Source organism: Trichosurus vulpecula, chromosome 1 (assembly GCF_011100635.1).
Source record: "Trichosurus vulpecula isolate mTriVul1 chromosome 1, mTriVul1.pri, whole genome shotgun sequence".
Taxonomy (NCBI): Eukaryota; Metazoa; Chordata; class Mammalia; order Diprotodontia; family Phalangeridae; genus Trichosurus; species Trichosurus vulpecula.
In genome coordinates, this window is record NC_050573.1 from 75,381,949 (window position 1) to 75,407,775 (window position 25,827).

At 43.1% G+C, this 25,827-nt stretch overlaps 1 protein-coding gene across 2 annotated transcripts in view; it reads left to right on the forward strand.

Moving 5' to 3' along the window:
- Positions 1-25,827, forward strand: part of CACNA1A (calcium voltage-gated channel subunit alpha1 A) — a 255,770-nt gene that overhangs the window by 109,811 nt on the left and 120,132 nt on the right. For both annotated transcript variants that reach the window (XM_036755983.1, XM_036755973.1), the window contains exons 4-6: positions 14,264-14,355; positions 16,665-16,817; positions 20,345-20,538. In XM_036755983.1, coding sequence (XP_036611878.1) covers positions 14,264-14,355; positions 16,665-16,817; positions 20,345-20,538 — 439 coding nt within the window. The remainder of the gene's footprint in view (positions 1-14,263; positions 14,356-16,664; positions 16,818-20,344; positions 20,539-25,827) is intronic.

Sequence of the window (25,827 nt, forward strand, 5' to 3'; positions counted from 1 at the left end):
AAAGCATCTCAGGATGTAACCCAGGAACTTACACCTTCACTGGCTTATGGTCAATTTCACAGGGTACCAGTCCCTTCTCTTTAAACAGGTCTAGGGAATCTTACCTTTGACCCTGGGGCTTTTTCAGTTTTGTACTCATTTTTATACTTTCCTGATCCTTGAACTCCAACTGTAGCTGCTAAGCCTCCTGGACTTTCTTGGTCCCGAAACAGAATTGTCTAACTGAACAAAAAGATGTGCCACACCCTAATTATCTTTATTTCCAGATACCCCTTCCTAGCATTCGTTTCTTTCTCTTCTAATCTGTCTCCACACACTCTGGAGCGCAAGATGTGTTTTCTAGGTTTTATCCACAACAGAAAAGAGAATATTCAAATTCAGAAATAATAGAAGGTAAGACCATTAGAAGTACGTGCAAAAGTAATCTACTTAGTTCCAGACTAGGTGATTCTAAACTTCTTAAACTATCCTAGATTAATGTACTCCTTGGTCTTCCCGAGGCCTGGATATCCAGATTTCCTCTGGGTTGGTAGGAAAATGGCACCCTCTTGGCAATTAGAACGAAAATGACATCTTCTTTTCAAAATTCAGTCCATTGCTGTACTTAGCCCTCTGTGGGCAAAACTCAGAGCACTAGATTAAAGTTGCAAAGGCAATTTTTTCACCTCAATATTAAAACAAAACAAAACAAAACAAAAAAACTTTTTGAATTTGTCCAAGAGTGGAGATGCTTTTTTGGGAATTAGTGGGCTCCCCATTTTTAAATTCAAAGTGGAGGCTCTGTAATGGAATGGAGTGGAAGAAATTCCTGTTGTGTTAGATGGTATTCAAGGTGCCTTTTTTCAAATCTGAGGTTTTATGAATCTATGGCTCTGCTCTCCAAATTGCTGTGGGTTCAAGCTTCTTCTCCCTTGAATCCAGGGAGACTGGTTCATTATGTTCTATGCTATAGAACAAATAGGATAGGATGCTATAGAATGGACATTGACAGACCCTAATTACCTGTCTCTCTTCTCCCAGTTATAAAGAGGCAGCAAGTGATGACTGCAGCTTCTCCCACCCCCACCATAGGACTTGGCCTAGGCTTAAAAGGCTTGGATTCAGAATTTCCGGTGGGAAGCTAGCTCTTTCATATGGTGCAGGGGATGGATGGTCCAGTAAATGAAGCAGGAATTCCTGGCTTCTCTCTAATCTCTAGTAATTCCCTAGGATTGTAGCATGCCTTTGCTGTTTCCAGGTTCAGTGCCGCTGTTTGGCAGTCATCATTTATGTGACTCACAGCCCAAACCCAATCTACGTCCTCTGTTGCTAGACCACACCAGAGACGTGTAAGTCTAATAGCAAAAAACATTTCATTAAAAAATTACAAGCAAGAGAATCAAATTGTAAAACATTCTCTGTACCCATACACGAAGGAAGGGGTGCAATCTCCCTACCTTCAGCAGGACAATTTTCTAATTTTCTCTTCATCCCTCTGATTCTCCAATTTAGGGGTGGAGAAGACACAATCACTTCCAAAATCACAGTGGTAACATGTTAGGATGTAATATCACCTGCCACTTGGAGTTTTTTTTGTAGGGGTCCTAACAAAGCTTTGGAATTTTTGTGGTCCAACCACAACTGCACTCTGCACAGTCATCTTCTGTCCCCCTACACCTACTGCAAGGTCCATATCTTGCCTTCCCCAGATCTACTCATGTCTCACATGCCACACATTCTTATCTCTTATTAATGTTTCTCATTCATGGCAACACACACACACACACACACACAGACACAGTCCTCATAGAACATTTCTGACCAATGTGAGTCCTCTCCTAGTGAAGTCACCTGATGCTCCAACTTCATGTAGGAGGCAGCTAGGTGGCTCAGTGGATAGAGAGCTGGACCTGGAGTCAGGAAGACTTGAGTTCAAATCTGGCCTCAGATACTTACTACCTATGAGACCCTTGGCAAGTCAACTAACCCTGTTTATCTCAATTTCCTCATCTGTCAAATGAGCTAGAGAAGGAAATGGCAAACCACTCCAGTATCTCTGCCAAGAAAACCCCATGGACAGTTTTGGCATATTTTGGCCTATAAGATCAGTAAGAGTGGGACAAGACCGAACAGCAACAACAGGCTGACATACATACAACCTTCTGGGGCATGTAGTGCAAAGGATTTCTCCCAATGAGAAATGACCTCTCAGCTCCAAGCATTGTGGGAAATGAAACCCTACGGACATTCACTCTATTCCCATTAGAACTTCACTGTTATTAGCAAGAGCCTTTCCTAGCAGCATCATTTGGGGAATCCTGGGTCACTTATTTTCTTCCCCATCTATCCCCTTTGTTGTCCAGATCCAGCAGAGCTCCTGGAGAAGTGTGGTTCAGTTGAGATAATACTGGCCTGTGAGTCGGGAGATTCGTTTGATTCCAGAACCTGACAATTATTATCTGCTGACCCTGGACAAGTCCCTTTCCCTCCCTCATCCTCTGTTGCTTCAGCTGTAAAATGGGGATTTTTCTATTTGTCTAACCTATCTCTTGGGGTTGTTGGGAGGAAAGTACTACCTGAAGGGATTATGCAAATTTTGGGATATTATTTCTCCATTCCTCTCCTGGAGGAGGCCAGCACTGGCAGCCCTTCCTGAGCTCCCACGAAAGCTTGTGGAATTGTGGAGGGCCAGAAAGGAAAGGGCAGAATTTTGCAGCTGTTTCAGGTGAGGTGAGAGGCACAGTTACTGTTTGCAGTGGTGGAGCTGGGGGAAAGGAAATGCATCTTAAAGGCAGAGTTTTCTAGATTTAGCCCTATGTAAGAAGGAGAACATTAGAATACTTGGCTTATTGGTTCTTGGATAATTAACATAAATAAGATTTGTAGAATTGAGGAGAGCAGCTTCTAGTAATATTAAAAGAATAAAACCATTTCTATTAGTTCCTCCTGCTCTCCCAGGCCCTTCCTCCCTCCCCCTCTCATATTTGGATTGTGACTTTTGCTGACTCATCGGTAAGCATGAAGAAAGGAGGGAGGAAGTGGGAGCTGCTCATTGACCATTCTCTCCGTCTAGTGACTCAGCTGTGATTCACGTTTTAATTATCTTAGCTGAGAAACTTTATCAGTCAAAATGCATATATCCTGGCTGAACACCTAGCATGCGCAGCCCCAGGCTAGTTCCCTTGTAAAAAAAAAAAAAGCCCCTCAAAAAGCCCCAGGATGCCCTGAATAAAAGAAGGTATCTGCTCTTGTCTTTTTACTGAAGAATCCCAGAGCGCCTCCTGTTTGTACAGAGCCCCCCTGCCCTGACCTCCCTCTCTGAACTGACACTCTCGGGTGAGTGAATCAGTAGGGAGATGGGTTTGGGGAAGAGTTGAGGGGACAGAGCGGGGTGACTGGTGCAGGGGAAGGATAAAAGGATTTCTACTTGAAGCCCAGGAACTGTTATTAGAAAGAGGTTATGGAAGATGGGGGCCTTTGAGTGAGATGGCGTGATATATGGAGTGGACAGAGTGTTAGCCCTGAAGTCAGGAGGGCCCAAGTTTAAATCTCAACTCTGCCCCTTCCTCACTGCATCTGTGATCTCGGACAAGTCATCTAATCCCTCTGACCCTCGGTTTCCTTATCTGTGAAATGAGGGAGTTGGAATAGATAGCCCCTCATATCTCTAAACTATGATCCTCTGGTCATGGAGTATGTAGGGTGCCCTCCACTCACACGGGGCACCCCCAGAAGAGCTACCCAGAGTTAAGATGCTAAATGGGCCCATATTCACTTAAGAACTAGCTAATGAGTACTAGCCAATGTGTTCATTTTTGAGGGGACATAATTAGTTCAAAGTAATAACATAGTAAGAAGATTTAGGATAGAACGTTCCCTCCATAAACCTAGGGCACACACACATGCACGGTGTATGTGTATATATGTTATATATCTATATATACAACCTATACACAAGTATATATGTTATGTGTGTGTGCACATACACATATGTTGTCATTCAGTCATTTCCAACTCTCCACGACCCCATTTGGAATTTTCCTGGCAACGATACTGGAATGGTTTGCCATTTTCTTCTCCAGCTCATTTGACAGATAAGAATTAAGGCAAACAGGGTTAAGTGATTTGCCCAAAGTCACACAGCTAGGCTGAGACCAGATTTGAACTCAGGAAGATAAGTCTTTCTGACTCCAGGCCCAGCAGTCTATCTACTGTACCACCTAGTTCTGTGTGTATGTATATATGCACATAGATATATACATACATACATGTATGTATGTGCGTATATATACATATATATACATACACAGAGATAGGATATCTATATATATCTGTGTGTGTGTGTGTGTGTGTGTGTGTGTGTGTGGTCAAGTAGTCAACCAGGCCATCAGCCTTAGTCTGATAGGATATAGTGACTGCTCAGGCCCTTTCCAGGAGAAGGAATAACATCTGTTCAGTCTTAGCCACCATAGCCAGATAACAAAAGCCAGGCAGAGTGCCCCCAGGGTAAGATTAGGTCTTTCCTTTTCAGCCCCCTCCTTCTGGGCTGGAGATTGAAACCTTCTGTTATAGATAACTACCTAATTTGTGTTTAGCCCTTCTTATGTAACAACCCCCATGATCCTCTCTGGCTTAGCTGCCAATGAATTTGATCCCGGACAAAAGATAACCAAAGGAGGCGAGATCAGTGTTTTCCACCCACCTAGCCTGAATTCATAACTTTATTATGTTTATTTGTCAGTGGCAAAGCCTGATTGCATTGGTGCTGGGTTTTGGTCATCAAAAAACCTTAGTCTCCCTTCAGCCAGATACTGTATGAAGAATGAATTGGATGTGGGAGTAAATCCAGGGTTATGCTGTGCCTGGTTTGTATCCGCTCCTGAGAACTGACTGTTAAATTTTTGGTGTGAACACTTACACCCTAGAAATTGGCAAACAACAAATCAGGGTTCGATTTATTGCTTTGTTGACTGTCTAGATATAAGAAAGTTGATGAAGAGAAAGGTGTATTTTGTCATTTTCAGAAAGCAGGTTGTTAAATATCTATCAGCACACCCCTGAGTAAATCTTGAAAGAAGTGACAAGGATGGATGGACGTCCTAGGGAGGGAGATGGCATTTTGCTGTAGTGCAGAAGGCGGAACCAGATGGTTTGTATACGGATAGGCTTGGCTACAGTTGAAGTTGGATAGGTAATAATAATAATCCTTCCATTTGCCTACTGCTTTACAAGTTACAAAGCACTCTCACATTCATTATCTTATTCGATCCAAAGAACCACACTGGGAAGTGGGCAGGGCAGATACTGTGCTCTCCATTCGAGACAGAGCACCGAGGAACACCTCAGGACAACAGCTGTCCAGGTTTGAAGCACTCTGGGGGTTAGCACCCACTTAAATCCATCCTTCATGAGCTCCCGCTTTTGTATTTACATTCATATCTGCCAGCCAGAGGACATATTTGCTTAAAGCACAAGACATTTCAACTATATAGCAAATAAGATGACAAGAAAAGATTGCCCCATGTATGCATGGGACATACTCCCCTCCTGGGTTACCAGACTTAGCCAATTTAATGGGGATGGGTGATCAAATGAAAAATTCATATGTTCAGGGACACATATGCAGGGAACCTGGGTGGCTGGGATCATACACAAAAGGGCACATGCCTGGCACATGCCAGGAGCCAATATGGCCAGAGTACACGTGGGAAGTGCACAGTGTGTGTGACCAGGGTAATTTGTACCTCTAACACTGCAGAGTTGCCGATGTCCTCTGGTGATGTTGCATTTTCTTTCTTGGGTATCATGTTATTTCTGCTGGTGAACGGTCACTAAGCTGTTCTTTTCTGCCTTCTGCTGGGATTTGGCTCTTTGGGGACATCTATTGGATCAAATGAGATAACACCTGTAAAATGCTTTGCAAACCTTAGAGCACTACATATATATGCTGGCTAGAATTCTCTGCTTCCATCTACTAAGGTGCTTTGTGGCTAGAAAACCTCCCTAACCCTCTGACCTCACCATCCCCAAGAGTGCCTTGAGCTCTCTTAGTTGATAGCTGAAGCTATGAGCTTCCACAGCCCTCTGAAACTATGGCAACCAGCACGAGTCAGCATAATGTCCCAGGCTAAGACATAATCTATTCTTTTAACAGCCTTTGCCTGGTGCTGATCCAAAGTGCATGGACCCAGACAGCTATCTGATTCAGGTTTAGGAAATGTATTGCAGCTTCTGTTAGGTGCCCAATTTTGAGCTTGTGCTCCCAAAACATAACTTCAGGACCTCTGTCCTGCCAAATGCACAGGAGCTGTGGTGACAAAAACTGATACAAGAAGGTGAACCTTGTTCCCAAGATCCTCCTTGATTGGGATGCACTTAAAGTTAAGTAAAGTTGGCAGAGTTCCACTTTTAACTTTTAATGCATATCTCCATCAGCAAAAGCATTGTTTGCATTGTATTCTGGCCAGTCCCCACTCTTAATGGTTTCCCTACATAAAGTTGAGGACACTTTGGTGACTCATCCAGGATTTCATGACTATTGAATAGCAGAAGTAGGCCTCCTTACTTCCTTCTACTACACCATGGTGACTTTAAGGAGAAGGGAATAAGCTATCTAGTCTTCGTGCTTTTTTATGGGGCAGCTCATTAATAATTTCTCCTTTTGAAATTGGTTTATTGAGTTTATATTTTCATAAGAAAAGCTAACATTTATATAGTGCTTACTATGTGCTAAGTACTGTTTATAAATATTTTTTCATTTGATCCTTTCCATAACCCTGAGAGGTAAGGGGCTATTATTATCCCCATTTTGCAGTTGAGAAAACTGAGACAAACAGAGTTTACGTGACTTGCCTAAAAACACACAGCTATTAAGTGTCTGAGGCTGGATTTGACTCTAGATTTTTTGACTCTAGGTCCAGCATTCTATCCACTGGGCCACCAACTGCCTCGAACCTTCAGGGTTCCTGTTGAAAGGCCCTTAAATATTCCCTCTTCCTTCCTGCCAATAACTTCTCATCTCAGAGGGAAGGAAACAGTAATTTACTTATTTGGAAGGAATAGATTAGCAAAAATCTGTTATGTTGTGTGATGTTCTATGTCAAGAATATGTATTAGACACATCAGAGGAAGGCAACTTGATGGAGAACATTTTGGTGAGGATATGCCAAGGATCCAGTAGATGGAGAAATAGAATATTGTGGTGATACTATACTACAGATTGACAGGTCAAGAGGAAGCTGAGGCTGAGATCTAGAAGGAGATCATGTAGCTGAGGTGGAAGCATAGGGTAGTAGTGATGGAGAAATCTCAGCTAGATAAACTTCTGCTGAAGGTCTTTTCCTATGTAGCCCTTGTAAAGTCTGAGGCATCCTTATCCCAGCTCCCACTCCCATCAAAAAGATGGGTCCCCAGAAATTGGCTACATCTACCCATCAGGGTTCTAAAGGATCAAGGATGACTCTCTAATGCCAACAGTTGGAGCCCCCACCAGTGTGTTTCCCCATCAAGAAACATGAAGTTATCCAGCCTTAAATAGCTTTTAGAAAGGGGGTATTTACTACAGTGGTACAGTAAGAAAAGTTGGTACAAAACATGCCCCCAAAAAGTCTTGTCGGCACTCTACCATAGGTACATAGAGTCTGAGGAAAGTGGGCTCAAGTTTAGATAGTACATGTGGCAAAGGGGCATCTCACAGCTCCTAGCTGCTGGAAGTCTTTTGCTCTCATTCCTGTGGTACTCAAGAAGTTCCCCATGAGTATGGTAAATCTGGGTCCAGATGTCTTTGACTCTTGATGCAGACACTGCCATCAGCTGATTTGGGACTGCTTATAGGGAGAGTGAAAAATCCAGTATCCTCTGGATCCTTGGAAACTTGAAAGGCTCTCCTCTGCCCGAAGGTATGGAATGGAAGGAGACCTGGCCAAGGCTAAAGCTGAGGCCCCTCCTTCTACCTTCTCCAGGAGGACCCCAGAAAACCACAAGTTTCCTCAGTCTGTCTGAATAAGATTTTTGTGCAGCATCACTCAATTCAGTTTAAAGGTCTGGACTATTGCAGGAACCTTCTGGTTGGTCTCCTTACCTCAGGTTTCTCCCTTCTCCATATAGCCCATCCTACATTCAGCTGCCAAAGTGATCTTTTTAAAGCTCAGGTCTGACCATGTCACCTCCTGTCTCTCCCCGTTCATTAAATTCCAGTGGCTCCCTATTACTTCCAGAATCATAAAAAATCCTGTTTCGCTTTTAAAAGCCTTCTTCACTTGGGCCCTTCCTACCTTTCCAGTCCTCTCATACTTTGCTCCATGAACACACAGTTTGCAATGCAGTCACACTGGTCTCTTTGCTGTATCCAGACTCCAGGCATTTTCACCGGCTGTCTTCCATGCCTGGAATGTTCTCTTCTCATATCCACCTTCTGGCTTTCCTTCTTTCCATCAAGCCTCAATTAAAGTCCAACCTTCTGCAAGGTCCCTTTTAATGCTAGTGCCTTCCCTTTGAGATGTCCAACTTCCCTCCATGTATCTTGCTTTTACATAGTTGCATGCTTTCGCCCCCATTAGAACATGACCTGCATAAAGGTAGGAACTATTTTTTTTCTGTCTTTGTATCTTTAGCACTTATCACAGTTCCAACACATAGTAAGGGCTTAATAAATGCTTCCTAAGTGATTGATTTTTAACATTTGGCCTAAGACCTATGAGTAATTGATTGATTGAAAATTAAGATATCAAGACTAAAATGGAATGGGATAGTTTCAACACCACCCTCATACCTAAACTACTGTAATAACCTCCAAAAATGGTCTTCCTCATTTAGTATCCCCCTCACCAATCTATTTCCACATAGCTGCCAAAATAATTTCCTAAGTTACTCTCATGATCAGAGGTTTCCTGTTGCCTATGGGACTGCCAGAATACGGGGCCCATTGTGATGAGGTCCTTTCTGTGGCTTGAATGCTTCCTTCCTTAAGCCTAGAGAAAGACAGCATGTCGTTGTCTTAATTATCGAGAAAGGAAACGCAATAGATTAATTGCTCATCAGCCCAGATTTGTCAATTACTCTTTTTGTGCATGGGATACTGCTGTCTTAAGATACTGCTGTCTCCCCAGAGAGCACTCAGCTCTCAAATATCTAGACTGTCTTCTCCCCTCTTCTCCCTACCTTCTACGAGCTGATTTGATTAACCCCTCATTATCCAGGTCCAAAATATAGTATTGCTCAAAATACTAAAATAGAAAATCTGTTGTGTATACCTAGCTCTGAGCCCCTACCCCATCATGTCTTCTATTCTCTCAGTTCACTGATCGTAGCAATACCATAGAGATTTATCATGCTATGATTGAATGGTTTATTGTATGTCATGAATCGAATAAAATGAAAAGGAACTAGACCAAACATTCCTCTATGGAGATATTTGCCTTCTTTTCCCCTTCTAGTTCTTTGTCCTCCACAGGGGATCAGCCCAATCACACATACACACATACACACACACACATACACACACACACACACACACACACACACACACACACACACGGCTTTCAGAAAAGGTAAAGAAAATGGGGTATTTGCATTTGCTCCCTATCTCAGGATTCTGGACTAAAATAGGGAAAGTGGAGAACACAGAAAAGGCTTCCATGCCCCAGCTCAGGTTCAATGGCTAAAAATGAAATTAACTTCTCCAGCTCACTAGTTAAACAGAGTTCGTAATAATTAGCAATCTTCATAAGTCTCCCAGCAACAGTGATTTCCCACTTTGCTGTCTTTGCTCCAGGGTCCAAATCTCTTCTCGTGGTGCTGTGGCTTCTGGAGATATTGGTAACGGTGTCTCTCCATGTGGTCCATGGTCACCAGCCACTTGCTTTTCTTTTCTGGAAATCCCAGATCATAAGGCTGGAGGAAGGAAAACAGGAATTAAGCACAGGAGACTGCACTTTACAAATGATGTCCCCTTTGTTCTTTCACATGACTTCTGCCCATTGTAAAATGAGACCCCAGATAAGAGAGGAGGAGTAATCACTATCCTATGGCAGGATCCTCATAAACCACTTTACCAATCTCTCTTTCTCCATGAATTATTTCCTTAGGCCCAGTAAAAGCCATTCAATGAGATAAAAGAACAAGGCAGATTTCTTCTCCCTAGCTACAGGATTAAGAACCAACTCCATAGCCCTCAATCTACAATTTGGCTCTCAGTCAACTTTCCAGCCTTGTTTCATACTCTTCCCCTACATGAACCCAAGCCAAGCCAACCTGTACTACTAGCCTTTTCATTAACTCAGTATTCTATCTCCAGCCTTGGGGGCTTCCTCTCCAACCCCACACCCCTACCTGGAAAGCAACCCCTTCTCATCTGTATCTCTCGGAATACTTGTCTGCTTCAGCACTAACATTAGGTATCCTTTTCTCTGTCAAATTTCCCCTGGTTCCTCTGGTCATTAGTTCATAGAGTGCTGTACTCGGAGTCAGGAAGACCTTAGGCCTCAAACTCATAGTAGCTGTGTGACCCTGAACAAGTCACTTAACCTCTGCCTCTCTCAGTTTCCTCATCTGTTAAGTTGGGATAATAACAGCATCTTCCACTTTGGGTAATCGTAAGGACCAAATGAGATAATATTTATAAAGTGCTTTGAAAACCTTGAAGCACTCTATAAATGCTAGCTAGTTCTTGGTCCGTCTTCCTTATACTCTGCTTATTTGCATCCATGTTATATCTCCCAAGTAAATTATAGGAAGCTCCCCTAAGGCTAGGGCTGCTTCATTTTTGTTGTCATATCTCTAGTACGAAGAACATAGTAAGTACTCAGTAAGTGTTGGTTGAATTACTATCCATTTTCATTGAAGTAGAGGTAATGGGAACCTTCGAATGAAATCTGCATATCAGCTTAGAATTTGTCATACACAAGAAATGGGAATCTGAGCATGGGCTGATGGTACCTAAAGGTTTCAGAGAGAGTATTTCAAAGAGTTCAGGGGAAAAAAGGATAGTATCATGTGGCCAAAGATTCTGTAAGGGGACACCAGCTCAAAAGGAATGGGAATGAAATTCTTGTAACATAAATGCAGATGTTTCCAGTGAAAAAGAGAGGTGGGGCGGAGGGGCTGTCTAGATAAAGAATGATGTGGATACGCATTTATGACTTTTATTTTTAAAAGACATACTCAGAATATGGAAACAAGAGAAGGTAACTGAGGATGTTTTTTTAAATGGTACAATTCTATATGAAAAGTGTCAATGGTCCAAAAGCCTAGAACAAGGGTTCTTAACCTTTATTGTGTCATGTATTCCTTTTGGGAGGCTGGTAAAATGGATGGACCATGTTTTTAAATGCATATCATAAAATTCATAGGTTTACAAAGGAAACCACCTATATTGAGATATATTTATTGAAAGAATGAAAACAGAAAAGAGTTTACTGATCCCAGGTTAAAAGCCCCTGGCCTAGAGTGAGCTGTTGCTTGCATTGAATACTCTGCACAATAAAAAGGACTTTGTTGGAGGTCAACAGAAGATCGAATCAGGGAAAACGATCACTGCTTGGAGACAGATGGGGGACAATTACAATAGAGGATGGAGTCAGAACATTTTACTATTGTTTTGTTTTTGAATGATCTTCATACTGGGAAGTATAGAATAAAAGTGATTTATAAGGAGTAAGAAGCGAGAAGTGAGGGGATGGCAAAACAAAACAAAATGAAATGAAATGGAAAACCCATAGATATTCTCTAGGAATTCAAGTCAGGTGGTCTTCCTAAAGTGCAGGTCTGGCCACGTCACTCTCCTACTCAGTAAACTCCAGTGGTTCCCTATTACCACCAGGAACAAATATAAAATTCTCTGGCATTCAAAACTCTTCACAAGCTCCTACCTTTGCAGTCTTCTTATAGTTCTCTCACCCCCATACACTCTCTGATCCAGTGACGCTGGTCTCCATGCTGTTCCTTTTTTTTTTTCTTTTTCTCCATGCTGTTTCTTGAACAAGACACTGTCTCCTGACTCCAGGCATTTTCATTGGCTGTCCCCCATGCCTGGAGTGCTCTCCCTGTTCTTCCACCCCTCCTGGCTTCCTTTAAGTCCCAGATAAAATCCCATGTTCAACAGGAGGTCTTTCTCTATCCTCCTTAATTCTGGTTTCTTCCCTCTGTAGATTATATCCCGTTTATCCTGTTTTAGCTTGTTTATACATAGTTGTTTGCATGCTGTCTCCCCCATTAAACTGTGAGCTCCTTGAGAAGAGGGACTATCTTTTGCCTTTATTTATCCGGTGCTTAACACATTGTGTGGCTCACAGTAGGTGCTTAATAAGTGTTCATTGATTGACTTCCCCAAATGTTGTAAGAACCAGCAAGTGTGATTGCTGAGCTACTATCAGGAACCCTTTAAAAATCATAGAAAATGGGAAAAGTATGACAAAACTAAAGACAGAGAAATGTCCCCATTTTCCAAAAGGTGAAGGTGAATCTTTCATCCTGTGTAGGCTGGCAGATCTGACCTAATTCCTGACCATATTCATTCTAGAATGAGTTATTATAGGGATGACACGTGGACACTTACAAAAGGAAGTGGTGGTCATCATCATAAGCCATCATAGGATCAATAAAACTGAGTCATGCCAAACTTACCTCATTTCCTCTTCTGATAAGGTTTCTAGACTCATGGATCCGAGAAACACTGTAGTCACATTTCAGAAAGGTATTGACCAAGTCGTCATGATTTCCTTTTGTATAAGGTGGAGGGAGCTGTGTTTGAGGATACTACAGTTAGGTATAGTGAGAACTGATTTAATGACTAGACTCAATAAGTATTGGACTGATGTCTACATAGAGGTAGTGGTCTTTAATGGGGTACTGCAGGGATCTGTTTTTGGTCCTCATTGGTTCAACATTTCTCTCAATGAGTTAGACCAAGCCCTAGATGGCACGCTTGTCAAGTTTGCAGATAATACAAAACTAAGACAGATCGGTAATTACTCCAGATGACAAAATGGGGGTCTAAAAATATCTTGCTGGGCCACAAATGGGTAAAGAATCTAAAAAGAAAAAATGTAATGCCCTTGGGTTAAAAAAATCGACTGCACAAGTAAAGGATGGGAAAGGAGTAGCTGGAGAGGAATTCATATGAAAAAAATACTCTAAGGTTTTGGTGACTACAAGCTCAATCAGCATCAAATATGATGTGGTAGCCAAAAAGGTCATGCAATATGAGTCTGTGTTAATGAGATTTTAATTTCCAGGGGAACGGAGGCACATAGTCTATCGTACTCTACCCTGGTCCAGTGGCTGCGTGGTCAGTGCCAGGTGCCACATTTCAAAAGGGACAGGATAGCTAGGGGAGAGTAAGATGAAGGAACTGCAGGGAGATGAGCCTGGGAAGAAGAGACTAGGGGCAATGTAATGTCAGCCTTCAAACATTGGAAAGATTGTCTTGTGGAAGAGGCTCTGAAACCTGTTCTGCTTGGTTGCAGAGAGTGGAACCAGAAGCAGCTGACACGGTACAAAGGGAAGAGCCCGGTTCTATAATCAGAGGTTGCTGCTGTTAAGTCATTTCAGTCGTGCCTAACTCAGTGACCACGTCTGGGGTTTTCTTGGCAAAGATACTGGAGTGGTTTGCCATTTCCTTCTCCATCTCATTTTACAGATGAGGAAACTGAGGCAAACAGGGTGAAGTGACTTGCCCAGGGTCACACAGCTAGTAAGTGTCTGAGGCCAGATTTGAACTCACAAAGATGAGTTTTTTCTGACTTCAGGCCTGGCACTCTATCCATTGTGCCACCTAGCTGCCCAATGTGCCATTTACCTGCCCAGAGTCAGAGTCAGAGGACATGGGTTCAAATCTCACCTCGGATGATTGCTACCTTTGTGACCTTGAACAAGTCACTGGGCCTCAAACCGGGAGAGTTGGACTAGATGACCACAGAGGTCTTTTTTCATCTGTATCTATGATCCAGGATCACTTGATATGATTATTATGTGATTTTTTAGAAAATTTCTAACAGTCACAACTCTCCAAAAATAGAATGGACTGCATTGAGGATTAGTGAGTTTCCTGTCATTGGAGGTCTTCAGGTGTTGGGGACACTGTGGATGGATTTCGTGTCTTAGATTGCTTCATGAGAACTAAGGACCCTTTGGATTCTCAAATTCCATGACTTTGTGATTCACTTATCTTCATCTCTTTCCTGACACACATAAGTACATATGTACCTATACCCTCCCCTGACTTAGGAGAGATCCTTGTTCTCATCCCTGCTCTGTTTCCTCTTCCCCTTTTCTTTTTTTCTTTCAGCATTTTGGCAACAGTTGGCACTGAATTTGACCTACGGACCCTGAGGGCTGTACGTGTTCTGAGGCCCCTGAAGCTGGTGTCTGGAATCCCAAGTGCGTGAGTTATATAACCTAGTTCCCATACTCTAGTTTTGTACCTTCCCCATGGCTTCCTTTGCTTCCTAATGCCACGATGAGAAGTCAACACCTGTTTCCTCTCTGCCACATCCTGTATTTAAGATGACAAATGGATCCTGGATTTTTCTCTCTGAGGGAATCCAGGGAGCCTCAAGAAGTGGGGAACAGGGTCTTTAGCAGGGCCTTAAGAGAGACTGGTCATAGGGTCGGATGCCTTTTCTGAAGCAGGCCAGATGCAGTCCCACGCTTCCCCACTCACAAAGGTATATTTCCAAAACTAGCAATCCACATTCTCAGGTCAGGATTGTGTAGAAGTTTTATTACAAAAAAGTGAAATCATTTTCCAAAGTCATATCAGCCCTGACCTATTTATGTCCTCCCTCCTCACTTAACATTAAGCAAATTGCTGTAGGCTTTCATTTCCTCGTTCAAAATGGGGCCAGACTGGCATTGTTTGCTTCTTCTCTGGGGTTTCTTTTAGTCCAGGTCAAGCAATAAGATATTCTAAGTTGCCCAGAAGTGGGACCTCCCAGAGGAACTTTCTAATAATTAGCATTGTCCAAAAAGTAGAATGAGCTTCCTGAGTAGACAGCAAGTTCCCATCACCGCAGGCCTTCAAGCCAAGGTTAAATAAACACCAGCCTGGGATGCTGAAGAATGGATTCAGGCATCAGCTGGACTAGATGGTCTCTGAGGCCCCTTCCACCTCTGAAATTTTCTGATTCTCTGTGAGTCTATGATAGTGATTCTGCATCTTTCTCAATAGAGCCCTTTAAAAAGAAATAGGCTCCACTGAAAAGCAAATTGCTTTTTTTTTTTTTTTGAGAAAAGGAGGACTGAGGCCTTCATTAACACTTACCCTGATATTTTCCACTATTGAATCTGGCTACGGTTCCTTGAATTCTGCCAAACAATTTTTCTCCCTTAGAGGGGTTTCCACCTTTCTAGAAGACAGGTGCAGCAGATGGCAGATTATATGCCTTCTAGTCATATAGCCAAATTATGCACTGTGTATTCAGAGTTTGGAAATCCGAAGGATTTATGGCCACAGTTACTTAACTGCTTGAAAATCATAAAGTGTTAGAGCTGGAAGGAATCTTAGACACCATCTAGTTCAATCCGCTCATCTCACCACTGAGGAATTCACTCCTACCCTGGGACTTCCTGTACTGCATCAGGCCACTTCTTGTCTCCAAATTCACCACCATCTTTCTCTTAGTTCATTTGCCTGAAATGGGACGTCATAGGTAATGACAGTTTCTGTCCCAACTTTCACTGAAGTTGGAAGTCAAGAAACTTCCTTCTCTTTCTTTTCATTCACCAAGGAAATCTCTGTCTTTTTCTGTCTCTCTTTGTCTCTGTCTCTCTCTGTCTCTGTATCTGTCTCTCTCTCTCTGTTTCCTCTTCTTCCTCCTCCTTCTCGTCCTTTTTCTCTTCCTCATTCTTCCTCTCTTTCTTCTTCTCCTTGTCCTTGTCCTCCTCCTCCTCCTCCTCCTTCTCCTCCTCCTCCTCCTCCTCCTCCTCCTCCTCCTCCTCCTCCTCCTCCTCCTCCTCCTCCTCCTCCTCCTCCTCCTCCTTCTTCTTCTTCTTCTTCTTCTTCTTCTTCTTCTTCTTCTTCTTCTTCTTCTTCTTCTTCTTCTTCTTCTTCTTCTTCTTCTTCTTCTTCTTCTTCTTCTTCTTCATCTCCTCCTCCTCCCCCTCCTCCTTCTTTTCCTTCTCTTTCTTCTTCTTAATCTTTTTCTTATCTCTCTGTTCCTTCCTCCTTCTTTTCTCTCTCTCTGTTTCCTCCTCTTTCTTCTTCTCCTGCTTCTTTTCTCTTTCTCTGTCCCTGTCTCTCTCTCTCTCTGTCTCTGTCTCTCTGTCTGTCTGTCTGTCTTAGAACAATGAACAATGAGGTCCAACCTTTTTGAGTACAAGGACCTCCTTCTTAATGTCAAAAAAATTTATAGACTTCCATATCATAGCTATATTATTTTTATCTGTTGCTAAGAACATAGATGACAAAAAGCTACAAGAATTCAGTATTTTGTTAGTCATAGAAACATTAGCATGTATTTGGAAAAAATCTTGGTCCATATGTATGCAAGGTGTGTTATTTATTCAGTTGATTAGAAGGAATATTCCTTCTCTCTCCCTATTCCCCATTCGGTCCTTAGCCCATGAGCTGGGAACCACTTCTGTAGAGGTTAGCCTTTCCCTGAGCTCTGAAAATCAGTGAAGACTTATCTGCTGTTTTGTAATTCTCTGTCTCACTGACTGTGGGGTTTGTCTCTGTTTTTCCCCAGGTTTACAAGTTGTTCTGAAGTCTATCATGAAGGCTATGATACCTTTGCTACAGATCGGCCTCCTCCTGTTTTTTGCAATCCTTATTTTTGCAATCATAGGGTTAGAATTTTATATGGGAAAATTTCATACCACCTGCTTTGAGGAGGTGACAGGTAAGGTCCGAGCCACTTGCATTTGCTTCTCAAGCATCCTTTCCATTTTCCTTCTTTGGTTGTTAATTACAGGAGCCTCTTGGATACAGGCATGGAAGCTCATTTATGTTTCTGGCACCTGTGCAATGAAGGAGAGCTTCTCCTTGGAAAAGTCAGGACCTTGAGCTGTCATCTGAGGCATTAGGGTGTTTCTGGGTTCTGAAACAAGGGAAGAGGGAGGGAAGGACCAGCCTAAGTCTCCATTGCACTTATATGAAAGGAGCCAATGCTGAGCAGAAATCTCACTTCATCATTATAACCCTGTTTACAGAAAGCGCCAGGAAGGATAGTGGAGGAATTTGTTCTTGTTTCTTCTGCTCATCTTTTGTAGCCACATTTCCTAGGGGTGCCTGACTCCCACCCAACTCCTATCATTATCCTAAGAACCCATATGGTGGGAAAGTCGTGTATCACAAAAAGAGAACATATACCTGAGGGGAAAGAGGTTCCCTCACCTGCCTCTTGGAGCCACCATTGTTAGCTTGTGCAGAATTGAAGGTTTCCAGGAATAATTACTGTGTTCCTTCTTACTGCCAAATGTGCCTGCAGTCGGGGTTGAGGTGACATCTTCAGTGACCCTATCCACACCCAATATCTCCAACAGACAGTAATGGGACAAAGCCAAAAAAAAAGTGGGGTAGGATTGTTTGAGAGTCTTCCCCGCCCCCTTCTCCTACTCCTTCTGTCTCCTTTTCTCCTGGGCTTGTGGAGTGTGCTCAATATGGAACGTCCTAATTATTTCTCTCCCGGATGGAGAAGGTGTTAATTGAGGCAGAGCTATTTCTGCTTCTGGCCACGTCACCCTGGCGGAACTGGAGAGAGAGAGAGAGAGAGAGAGAGAGAGAGAGAGAGAGAGAGAGATTGAGAGAGAGAGAGAGAGAGAGAGAGAGAGAGAGAGAGAGAGAGATTGAGAGAGAGAGAGAGAGAGATGCAGGCCATGGCCCATTGGAAATACCACCTACCAATCAGAGCAGCCAGGGCCCTTTTTTCATAATTGGTAGAGGAGAATGGGAAGTTGGTTTGTTTTCATGGAGATGAGGAAGACATAGTATAATGGAATGGGATGCATTTTCTTCTTAGGAATCTGATGACCAAAATCTGTATTATAGGGTTTAGAGCTAGTAGAGACCTCAAAAATTCTCTGGTCTACCCTCTTCATTTTATGGATGAAGAAACTGGGGTCCAAGAAGGGAAAGTAACTTCCTTAACATCAGGATTCAATCTCAGGTCTTCTGACTCTAACTGTATTGTGCTGCCATAAGTATACGGTTTGTGTACACACACACAGTAGATTAGTGGATTTTAGGGCATGGCGGAAATGTAATCAAGTCTCACATACCCTTTAGATTTTGGCTTTTCCAAAAGCAAAATTCTGAGGCCTTCTTAGACCCAGTGGGTGAAGTGAAAGACCAATTCAATTCACCTTGTTGCTGTTGTTCAGTCATGTCTGGCTCTTCTGGACCCCATGGACCAAATTGTCCATGGGGTTTTCTTGGCAAAGATACTAGAGCAATTTGCCATTTCCTTCTCCGGTGGATCAAAGGCAAACAGAGGTTAAGTGTCCCACAGCTAGTGAGTGTCTGAGGTTGGATTTGAACTCAGGTCTTCCCGACCCCAGGCCCAGTGCTCTATCTACTGAGCCATCTACCTGGCTCCTTGATTCCCATCAACAAATGTTTATTAAGCAACTACCTCTACCTACAATCTGTAAGGCCCTGTGTGAGGCATTGAATGGGATACAAAAGTAAATAAGACATAATCCCTGCCCTCTAGGAACATAGAGCACAATGGTCGTAAAGAAGATATATGCACCAATACAGTACAAAGTAGGATAGGAAAGTTCAGGAGAGAGACGTATAGTTCTGAGGATAAAGGGTGAAGAAAGGCTACGATGAGGAGGTATCATTCAAAATGAGCCTTGAAGGACGGGTAGGATTTCAACTAGTAAAGATGTTTGGGGGAAGAAGAGAGGGAGGAGGCACCATAAGCATCAGAAAGTATGAGCAAAGTCACAGAGTCTAGAGAACACATGGTTTAAACAAACAAACAAAAAAAAAGGCCTGTTTTGTTGGCAATGTATTCCTTATGGAGGGAAGGACAGTGAGATAAGTTTGGGTGGAACCAGATTGCGGTGGGGGGGGTAGAGTGAGGGCCTAGAATACCAAACTGTGGAGATAGCAGAAGGCAAAGGGCTCACTTCTATTTTGGAAAATCAGATGCTGTTTTAAACAAACTTCTCAGGATTCATTTTTCTAGGCATTAAGCAAATATTTGTTGAGCCTATATTCCGTTTCTAGCACTGTACCAGGCCCTGAATGAGATACGAAGGTAATGCAAGGCATGGTCTTTACCCTCTAATCTAGCTGGAGAATCAAGAAATCCACATGTAGAATAAGACTGCCCAATTACAATTGAATGCCAAGATGAGTTCTGTAGACAGTAGGTGCTTCTAGAGCTCTAAGAACCAGAATTACTGGAAGTTTTGATGGTGAAAAGAAGGTGGATGGAAGAAGTGGGATTTGAGCTTGATGGATGGGAAGATTTTAGTAGATGGGAGAGAAGAGCAGGGGCTTTCATGGTGGTGGTGGTGCCAGAAGTGTGGCCAGAAATTAACATTGAACAATTTGGTTTGTATCCTCTGTGGCCTCACCATGATAACAGGCCAAGAATCCCCACTTTTTCCCAAAATGAAATGTCAGCTTCTCTGCTTTAATAGAAGAACAATGCCCAGGAACCCAAGCCCAAGGGTACTTAGATTGTTCTTTTTTGGATCTGACCCACCAGGTGGCCGGAGAAATGGAAATGACTCCAGGACTCTTGGGAGTGATGTCTTGGAAGAGCTTTCTTTGTGTTTCATGTTTGTGCCTCCCCTTGCCCCCCCCCACACACATTATGACAGACTTTCCCCCAAAGCTAGATGGAATTGTCCAGCTGGAACTAAAATCCTTCTGACTGGTGGCGTTGTTTACTTTTGTTCTGTTGATATGAAGAACTCCCCTTTTGGTCAGCAACTGTTAAATCCTTGTTGTTTTCGCTTAGAAATTATCAACATAAATTTACTACCATTAAACTTGGCTCTTGTCATAATTTTATTTTATTGGATTTCTGCCAGTGTTGGGAAAAGGGCAAGAGCATGTTTAGTCACCTAACTTGCTGATAAAATAATACATTCTTGCTTTTGCCACCATGAGGATTAAAGTAGCTGGGTCTAAAGAGAAAACAACACTGCTCATCCTCCAGTTTCCATTTCTTTGTGGCTTGAGAGGTCAGTCAGATGCACAAAGTCCTAGAAACTCAGCCCTGAGTTAGGACCCGTGACATCTCCGTAGTGAGATTTGTTTGATCTCTGGCTTCTGTTTCTGCGTGTGTCTGCTTTCCATTGCTTTCCATTGGCTCACCTCTGAAGACTAGGCTTCTCCTATCTGTCCCCTAACTCCCATAAACTTCTAGATGCTGCAGTCACCGTCTCTTCTCCTTCTCTTTTGTAGATGATATTCAGGGCGAGTCTCCAGCTCCATGCGGAACCGAGGAACCCGCCCGTACCTGCCCCAATGGGACCAAATGCAAGCCCTACTGGGAAGGACCCAATAATGGCATCACTCAATTCGACAACATCCTATTTGCAGTGCTGACTGTCTTCCAGTGTATCACCATGGAAGGGTGGACTGACCTTCTTTACAATGTGGGTGCTCCTGGGGGCTGGGGAGAGAAAGGGAGTGGGGGGAGGTAAAGGCTAGAGCTAAACGTCAGCAGCACTGTCCCAGAGATTTTTCTGGGACTAACCCAGAGGGAGAAAGAGCGATGAAGGGTGGGCTCAGGGTTGGAGGTCCTGGTGTAACCATGCATATGGCCAGATGGTGGGTACATAGTGGAAGGAACACTGGATTTGGAATCGGAATCCCAGGTTTAAATCCTGGCTTTGCCATTTGTACTTGGTGGTTAAATGAATTTCTAACTTTCCAGAGGACTAAGAAGAAATCATGTTCAGGGGTCAAGGAAATCAGATTTGGGTATGTTATCAAAAGCACAGAAGTGGTATTTTATACCAAATCTTCTTCTCTCACTTTCACCCTGTGTGGCTCAGGCAAATTACTTACCCCCTTTGGGTCTGTTTTCTCACCTCTAAAATGAGGCAGTTGGATTAGATGATTTCCAAGTTCCCTTCCTATGCTAAATCTGATCATTCTGTGGCCCCAGACCACATATCCAGATCCTGAAGAAAATTTCAGGATCTCAAAGATAGTAAGCTCTAGGAAGTCAGGAATTTAATGGAACTGAGAAATTCAATATAAGGGGCCATGTCTCTTCAGAAAGCTAATACTCACTATTAGCTATTAGTCACCTCACCAGTGCACTAGTATATGCTGTAGAATGATTTGCTGGTCCTAACCTCTGGTTGCTCCCCACCCATATGAGTACAGCATGCTGCTAAAGTTGTTTTGCCCAGTTTGGGGATGGTTTCTCTAGTCCATACTCTCGTCTGGTCTTGTGTTCCTTGTGACCAACAACTGTGTTCTTACTGGTGAAGCAGGTGGCCAGAATTGTGCCAGGAAACAGAACAAACTAAACAGTTCTCCTACCGTGGAATGTAGAACTACTGCCCCCTTGACCCTATTGACTAAGTAAGTTTCTCTGTCCAGAGACCAGCTGGGAAATGTTTCTGAACTGTTAGATGCAAGGTACAATATGTTCTTTGAATGCTGGTTTCAGAGAAGCCTCAAAGAAGAAATGAGTAGCCCCTGGTAATTGTCAGATGATTCAATTCTCCAAGTGTCCCTGGCTAAAAAACTTTCTGCTGGCTCCACTATCCTAGGATTTATTCTGAGGCACTATTTTATAGCTGTTTGGAGGTGAATATGGGAGAGCTACAGCGATTTACTGCTTGCTGCACCATCTTGGCTCAGTAATTGTCAAATGGCAGACAGGGAGTTGGGAAACTGTGGAGATGCTGTGAATATAGTTGTTCATCACTAGTGAAGACTGTTCTAGCTTCGAAGATGTCTCCTTATTCTAGGTATAAAAGACCTTACTGACTTTCTGAGGATGTGTCCTTGATAAAATGTGAAGTCCTTGCCTTGCCCTGGGTTGCCCCATTGCCTGATACATTGAAGATGATTCATGGATTCACTAACAGCTCATGCCCCTGAGATTTAGCCTTTAAAAAGAGAGACTGAACCAGGAGGTTGAGAGAAGTGGAGAAAATGAGAACTGGGCAGTCAGAAAGAGAGAAGCAAGTCAGATACATGTGGACTCCATTCTCTGAGGGGAAGCCTTCACAACCAGCCTCTCCAGGGGTCCATGGAGCCCATCCTTAGGGGCTCCTAAGTGCCAGTTAGAAAGAGGCAGCCACAGGGAATTCTTGGACCAAACTGGGAGCTACAGCCAGTAAGAGGAGAGTAACAGCAGTAGAACCATGGTTGAGTTTCTGCATCCAGCAGAGGTAATAAGTAAAAAGAATGTTTGGAGTCAGAAAGTATGGATTCAAATCCTAGCTTTCTACTAACTACCAATATGATCTTTAGCAGGTTACTTACCCTCTCCGAGACTTGGTTTCCTCATCTGTAAAATGAAGGGTTTGAACTAGTAGCCACCAAGGTCTCTTCCACCACCAAGTCTATGAACCAATTACTGGACCAAATAGAGCAGTTCCTGGACTGAGCAGAGATATTCCTAGAAAAAGACTCCTGAACCCAATGGGATTGTTCTTGAATCTAACAAGAGCCAGAACCAGGGAGCAACCAGGAACAGATGTGATATGGAGAAGAAAACCAAGATGTTGGCCTTCACTGGTACTGTGAGTTACATGATACTGTGTAGGTACAGGAATGGAGTCTCCACTTTCTAGTGACTCTAAGAAGAGCACAGGAAGACTTCAACTCCAGACCAGTGCCCTAAGTCTGGAGGAAGCTCTATGTCTCTGAGAGGAATGGAGAAAGAGAATTACCTTGACTTTGGGCTCTAGTCTTAGTTCTTTGCAGCTTGGTTCAATATAAAAAAAATCAGCCAGTCAGCCAACAAGCATTATCAAGCCCCTACTATGTGTCAAGCAGAGCTTGCATGGCAGCTGAAGGATCTTAAACTTCTTTGTAGAGACATAGGAAATAAAATATGATCTTCCCAGAGGAAACCCTGCATGGGGGCCCAAGCCAAAAAAAGACTAGGAGAAAACCCCTAAAGTTGAACTCAAAGTCTGTTTAACCTAGAGGCCACAGGTTAGAAGATGAGAAATTCCAGGCAGTAATTTCAGAAGGGCCAAAAAAGTGTGTGATAATGGAAAAGGAACTGTAAGTGGTTTAGGGGTCGGGTGTCCAAGGTGTTGGCAGAAGAAGCCTTGGAAGCTCAGAGTGGAGGCACTGGGGATTTGCCAGGCAGGAAGTGGAAGGAGTGGGGAGGAGATTTCAAGAGCATCTCCTTACACTGAATGAATGAAAGTTACCAGAACTCTCCTCCCCAGGAGGTTTAACTGAGAGTTGCTAAGACCATAAATGGTTAATAACATTTAGGCTTTTCCAGTGTTTTTAAGATGAGATGTCTTTTTGATTCCCCCAATTTAGTCTGAGCTGCCAGTTTCTCCACACCTCAGGTCTCAACAGGCAAGCCTTCCAGCTCAATTGCCATTCTTAAGTTAAAACCCAGAGCAATGATGCGGTGTGAGGAGAGGGATGGAGTGAGGACATAAAGGAATTGAGTGTGCATGGTCAGACTGAGTCCTAATCTAAACTAGATTTTCAGAAGGGCTCTGAGAGAATTCTAGGACTTTGAATCTCCATGCTCTATTGCTGGAGAGAAAGACTGGGGGCATCTGCACGACTTGAGCTGGGATAAAGCTTGAAGGTAACCACATTCACTGTCTTGGACCCCGCTGTGTCAGCTTGACGTTGAGGCAGGGAGCGAACCAGGCATTTCCTTCCTCTGCCCCACTACAGAGTCTATTGCCATTTGCCACATCAGTCTCCAGGCTTGTACCCCAGCCATCTTCAGGGCTTACAGCTAGTCTACCACTTCTAGAGTATTGTGTTTGGTTCTGGTTTCCATTTTAGGGAGAGCATTGGTAGACTGGAAAGCATCCAAAGAAGGATAACCAAGATGGTGAAGAGCCTCAAGTCCAATCACATGGATTTAGCCAGGAGGAGAGAAGAATCTGTGGGGATGGGGTGGGGATGAAAGGTTATCATGTGAAAGAGACTTTAGCCTTGTTTTGTCTTGCCCCTAAGGAGAGAACCAGGAGTAATGGGTGAAAGTCATGCAGGCAGATTTAGGTTTGAAATCAGAACCAACTTCCTAACAATTGCAGCTATCCCACAGTTGTACAGGCTGCCTTAGAGATGGGGGGGTCTCCCTCCATGGAGGGCACTGGAGGATTTTCATCAAAGGCAAGGTGAACACATGTCAGAATTCTTTTTCAGGGGTGGACTAGACCATTGAAAGCCTTCCAAATATGAAATTTGGGTTCTGTGAAAAGGCATCAGACATCGTTGATTTCTCCCTCCCAAGGAGGTACGGTGGCTTTCTGGTGGAGAAGCCAAAGGCTATGTTGTGATTGTGCCATTGCCTAATGCCTCTGGGAATAAACCAAAGCCACTTCTGGGCTGGACCGAAGGCCTCCACCCCATTGAAATGTTGTGTCCATGGTTTCTGAGCAATAAGACTGATCTCCAGGACTCTTGTCCCAATACTTCTGTCCCAGCTGTGGCTCTCTGGGCTCAAGGAGTAATGCCACATAACCTTTGCTTTCATATTGAGGGGGATCTGCTACCTTCTGAGACAGCTCATTCTACTTTGGGATAGCTCTGATCATCGGGAAAGTTTTTCTTGTATCAAACTTAAATTAGTCTCTTTGCAACTTCAACCCACCATTCCTTCAAAAACTTGGAGACAACCATCATGTCCCCCAAATCTTTCCTTCTCCAGCCTACACATTCCCACTTTTTCCAACTAATGCTCATATGACATAAAGTTGACTCTTTTCACCATCCAAATTGCCCTCCTTTCAATGTTTTCTGGCTCATCTATATCCTTCCAAAGATGGGGTGGCCAGGAATGAACATGACGTTGCAGAGGTGGCTGACCAGGACACTGGCACTAGAACTTTCTGATCCTAGAAACTGTGCCTCTCTTAATGCAGCCCAAGAATGCATTGACTTTTTTTACTCTTGTGTCACACTTGGTTCACATTGACTTTACAATTCATCATAAAACCCTCAGATCTTTTTCTAAACTGATGCTTAGCTAAGTCTTCAGCATGCACTTGTGAAGCTGATTTTTTTTTTGAATGCAACATCCTAATATGTGTATGTGTGTGTTTCATCCTATTATATTTCATTTTAGATTCAACTGTATCAGAATTCATTTGGACCCTGGCTCTGACATCAAGGGTTTTAGCTATCCCTTTCAGCATTGTATCTTCTGCAAATTTGATAAGAATGCCATCTGTGCCTTTATCCAAATCATTCATAAACAGGCTTAATAGTGCAGGGCCAGCCACAGATCCCCTGGGTACTCACCTAGAGACCTTCTTTCAGGTTGACATTGAACTATTAGTGGTTCTTGGGATAAATACTAGCAGGAGACCATCCATCTTGTTGAGTTCCTTTTCTTTTTTCTCTTTTTTATGACAGCATTTATCCAGAAGACCAGCTCATTCCTTTTGTTAAATGCATCAAAGTCCCAGCTTGGTCTTGGAAGGTATTTGGTTTTTACCAAATATGGAATGACTTTCATGCTTTCCGTGAGCTAACATGAGACAAACTCTATGGAAAACATTTTTAAAGTTCAGCAAGCAATGGATGCATAACTGAGTGTGGAGGGGAAACTTTTTAGTCATTAGTCAGTCATATACAGTTATTAAGCTCCTACTATGTGCCAGGCACTGTGCTAAGATATGAGGATACAAAGAAAGACAAAAGACAGTCCCTGCCCTCAAGGAGTTTACTATCTAATCTTAGAGTCAATGACCATTTGCCCATTATGT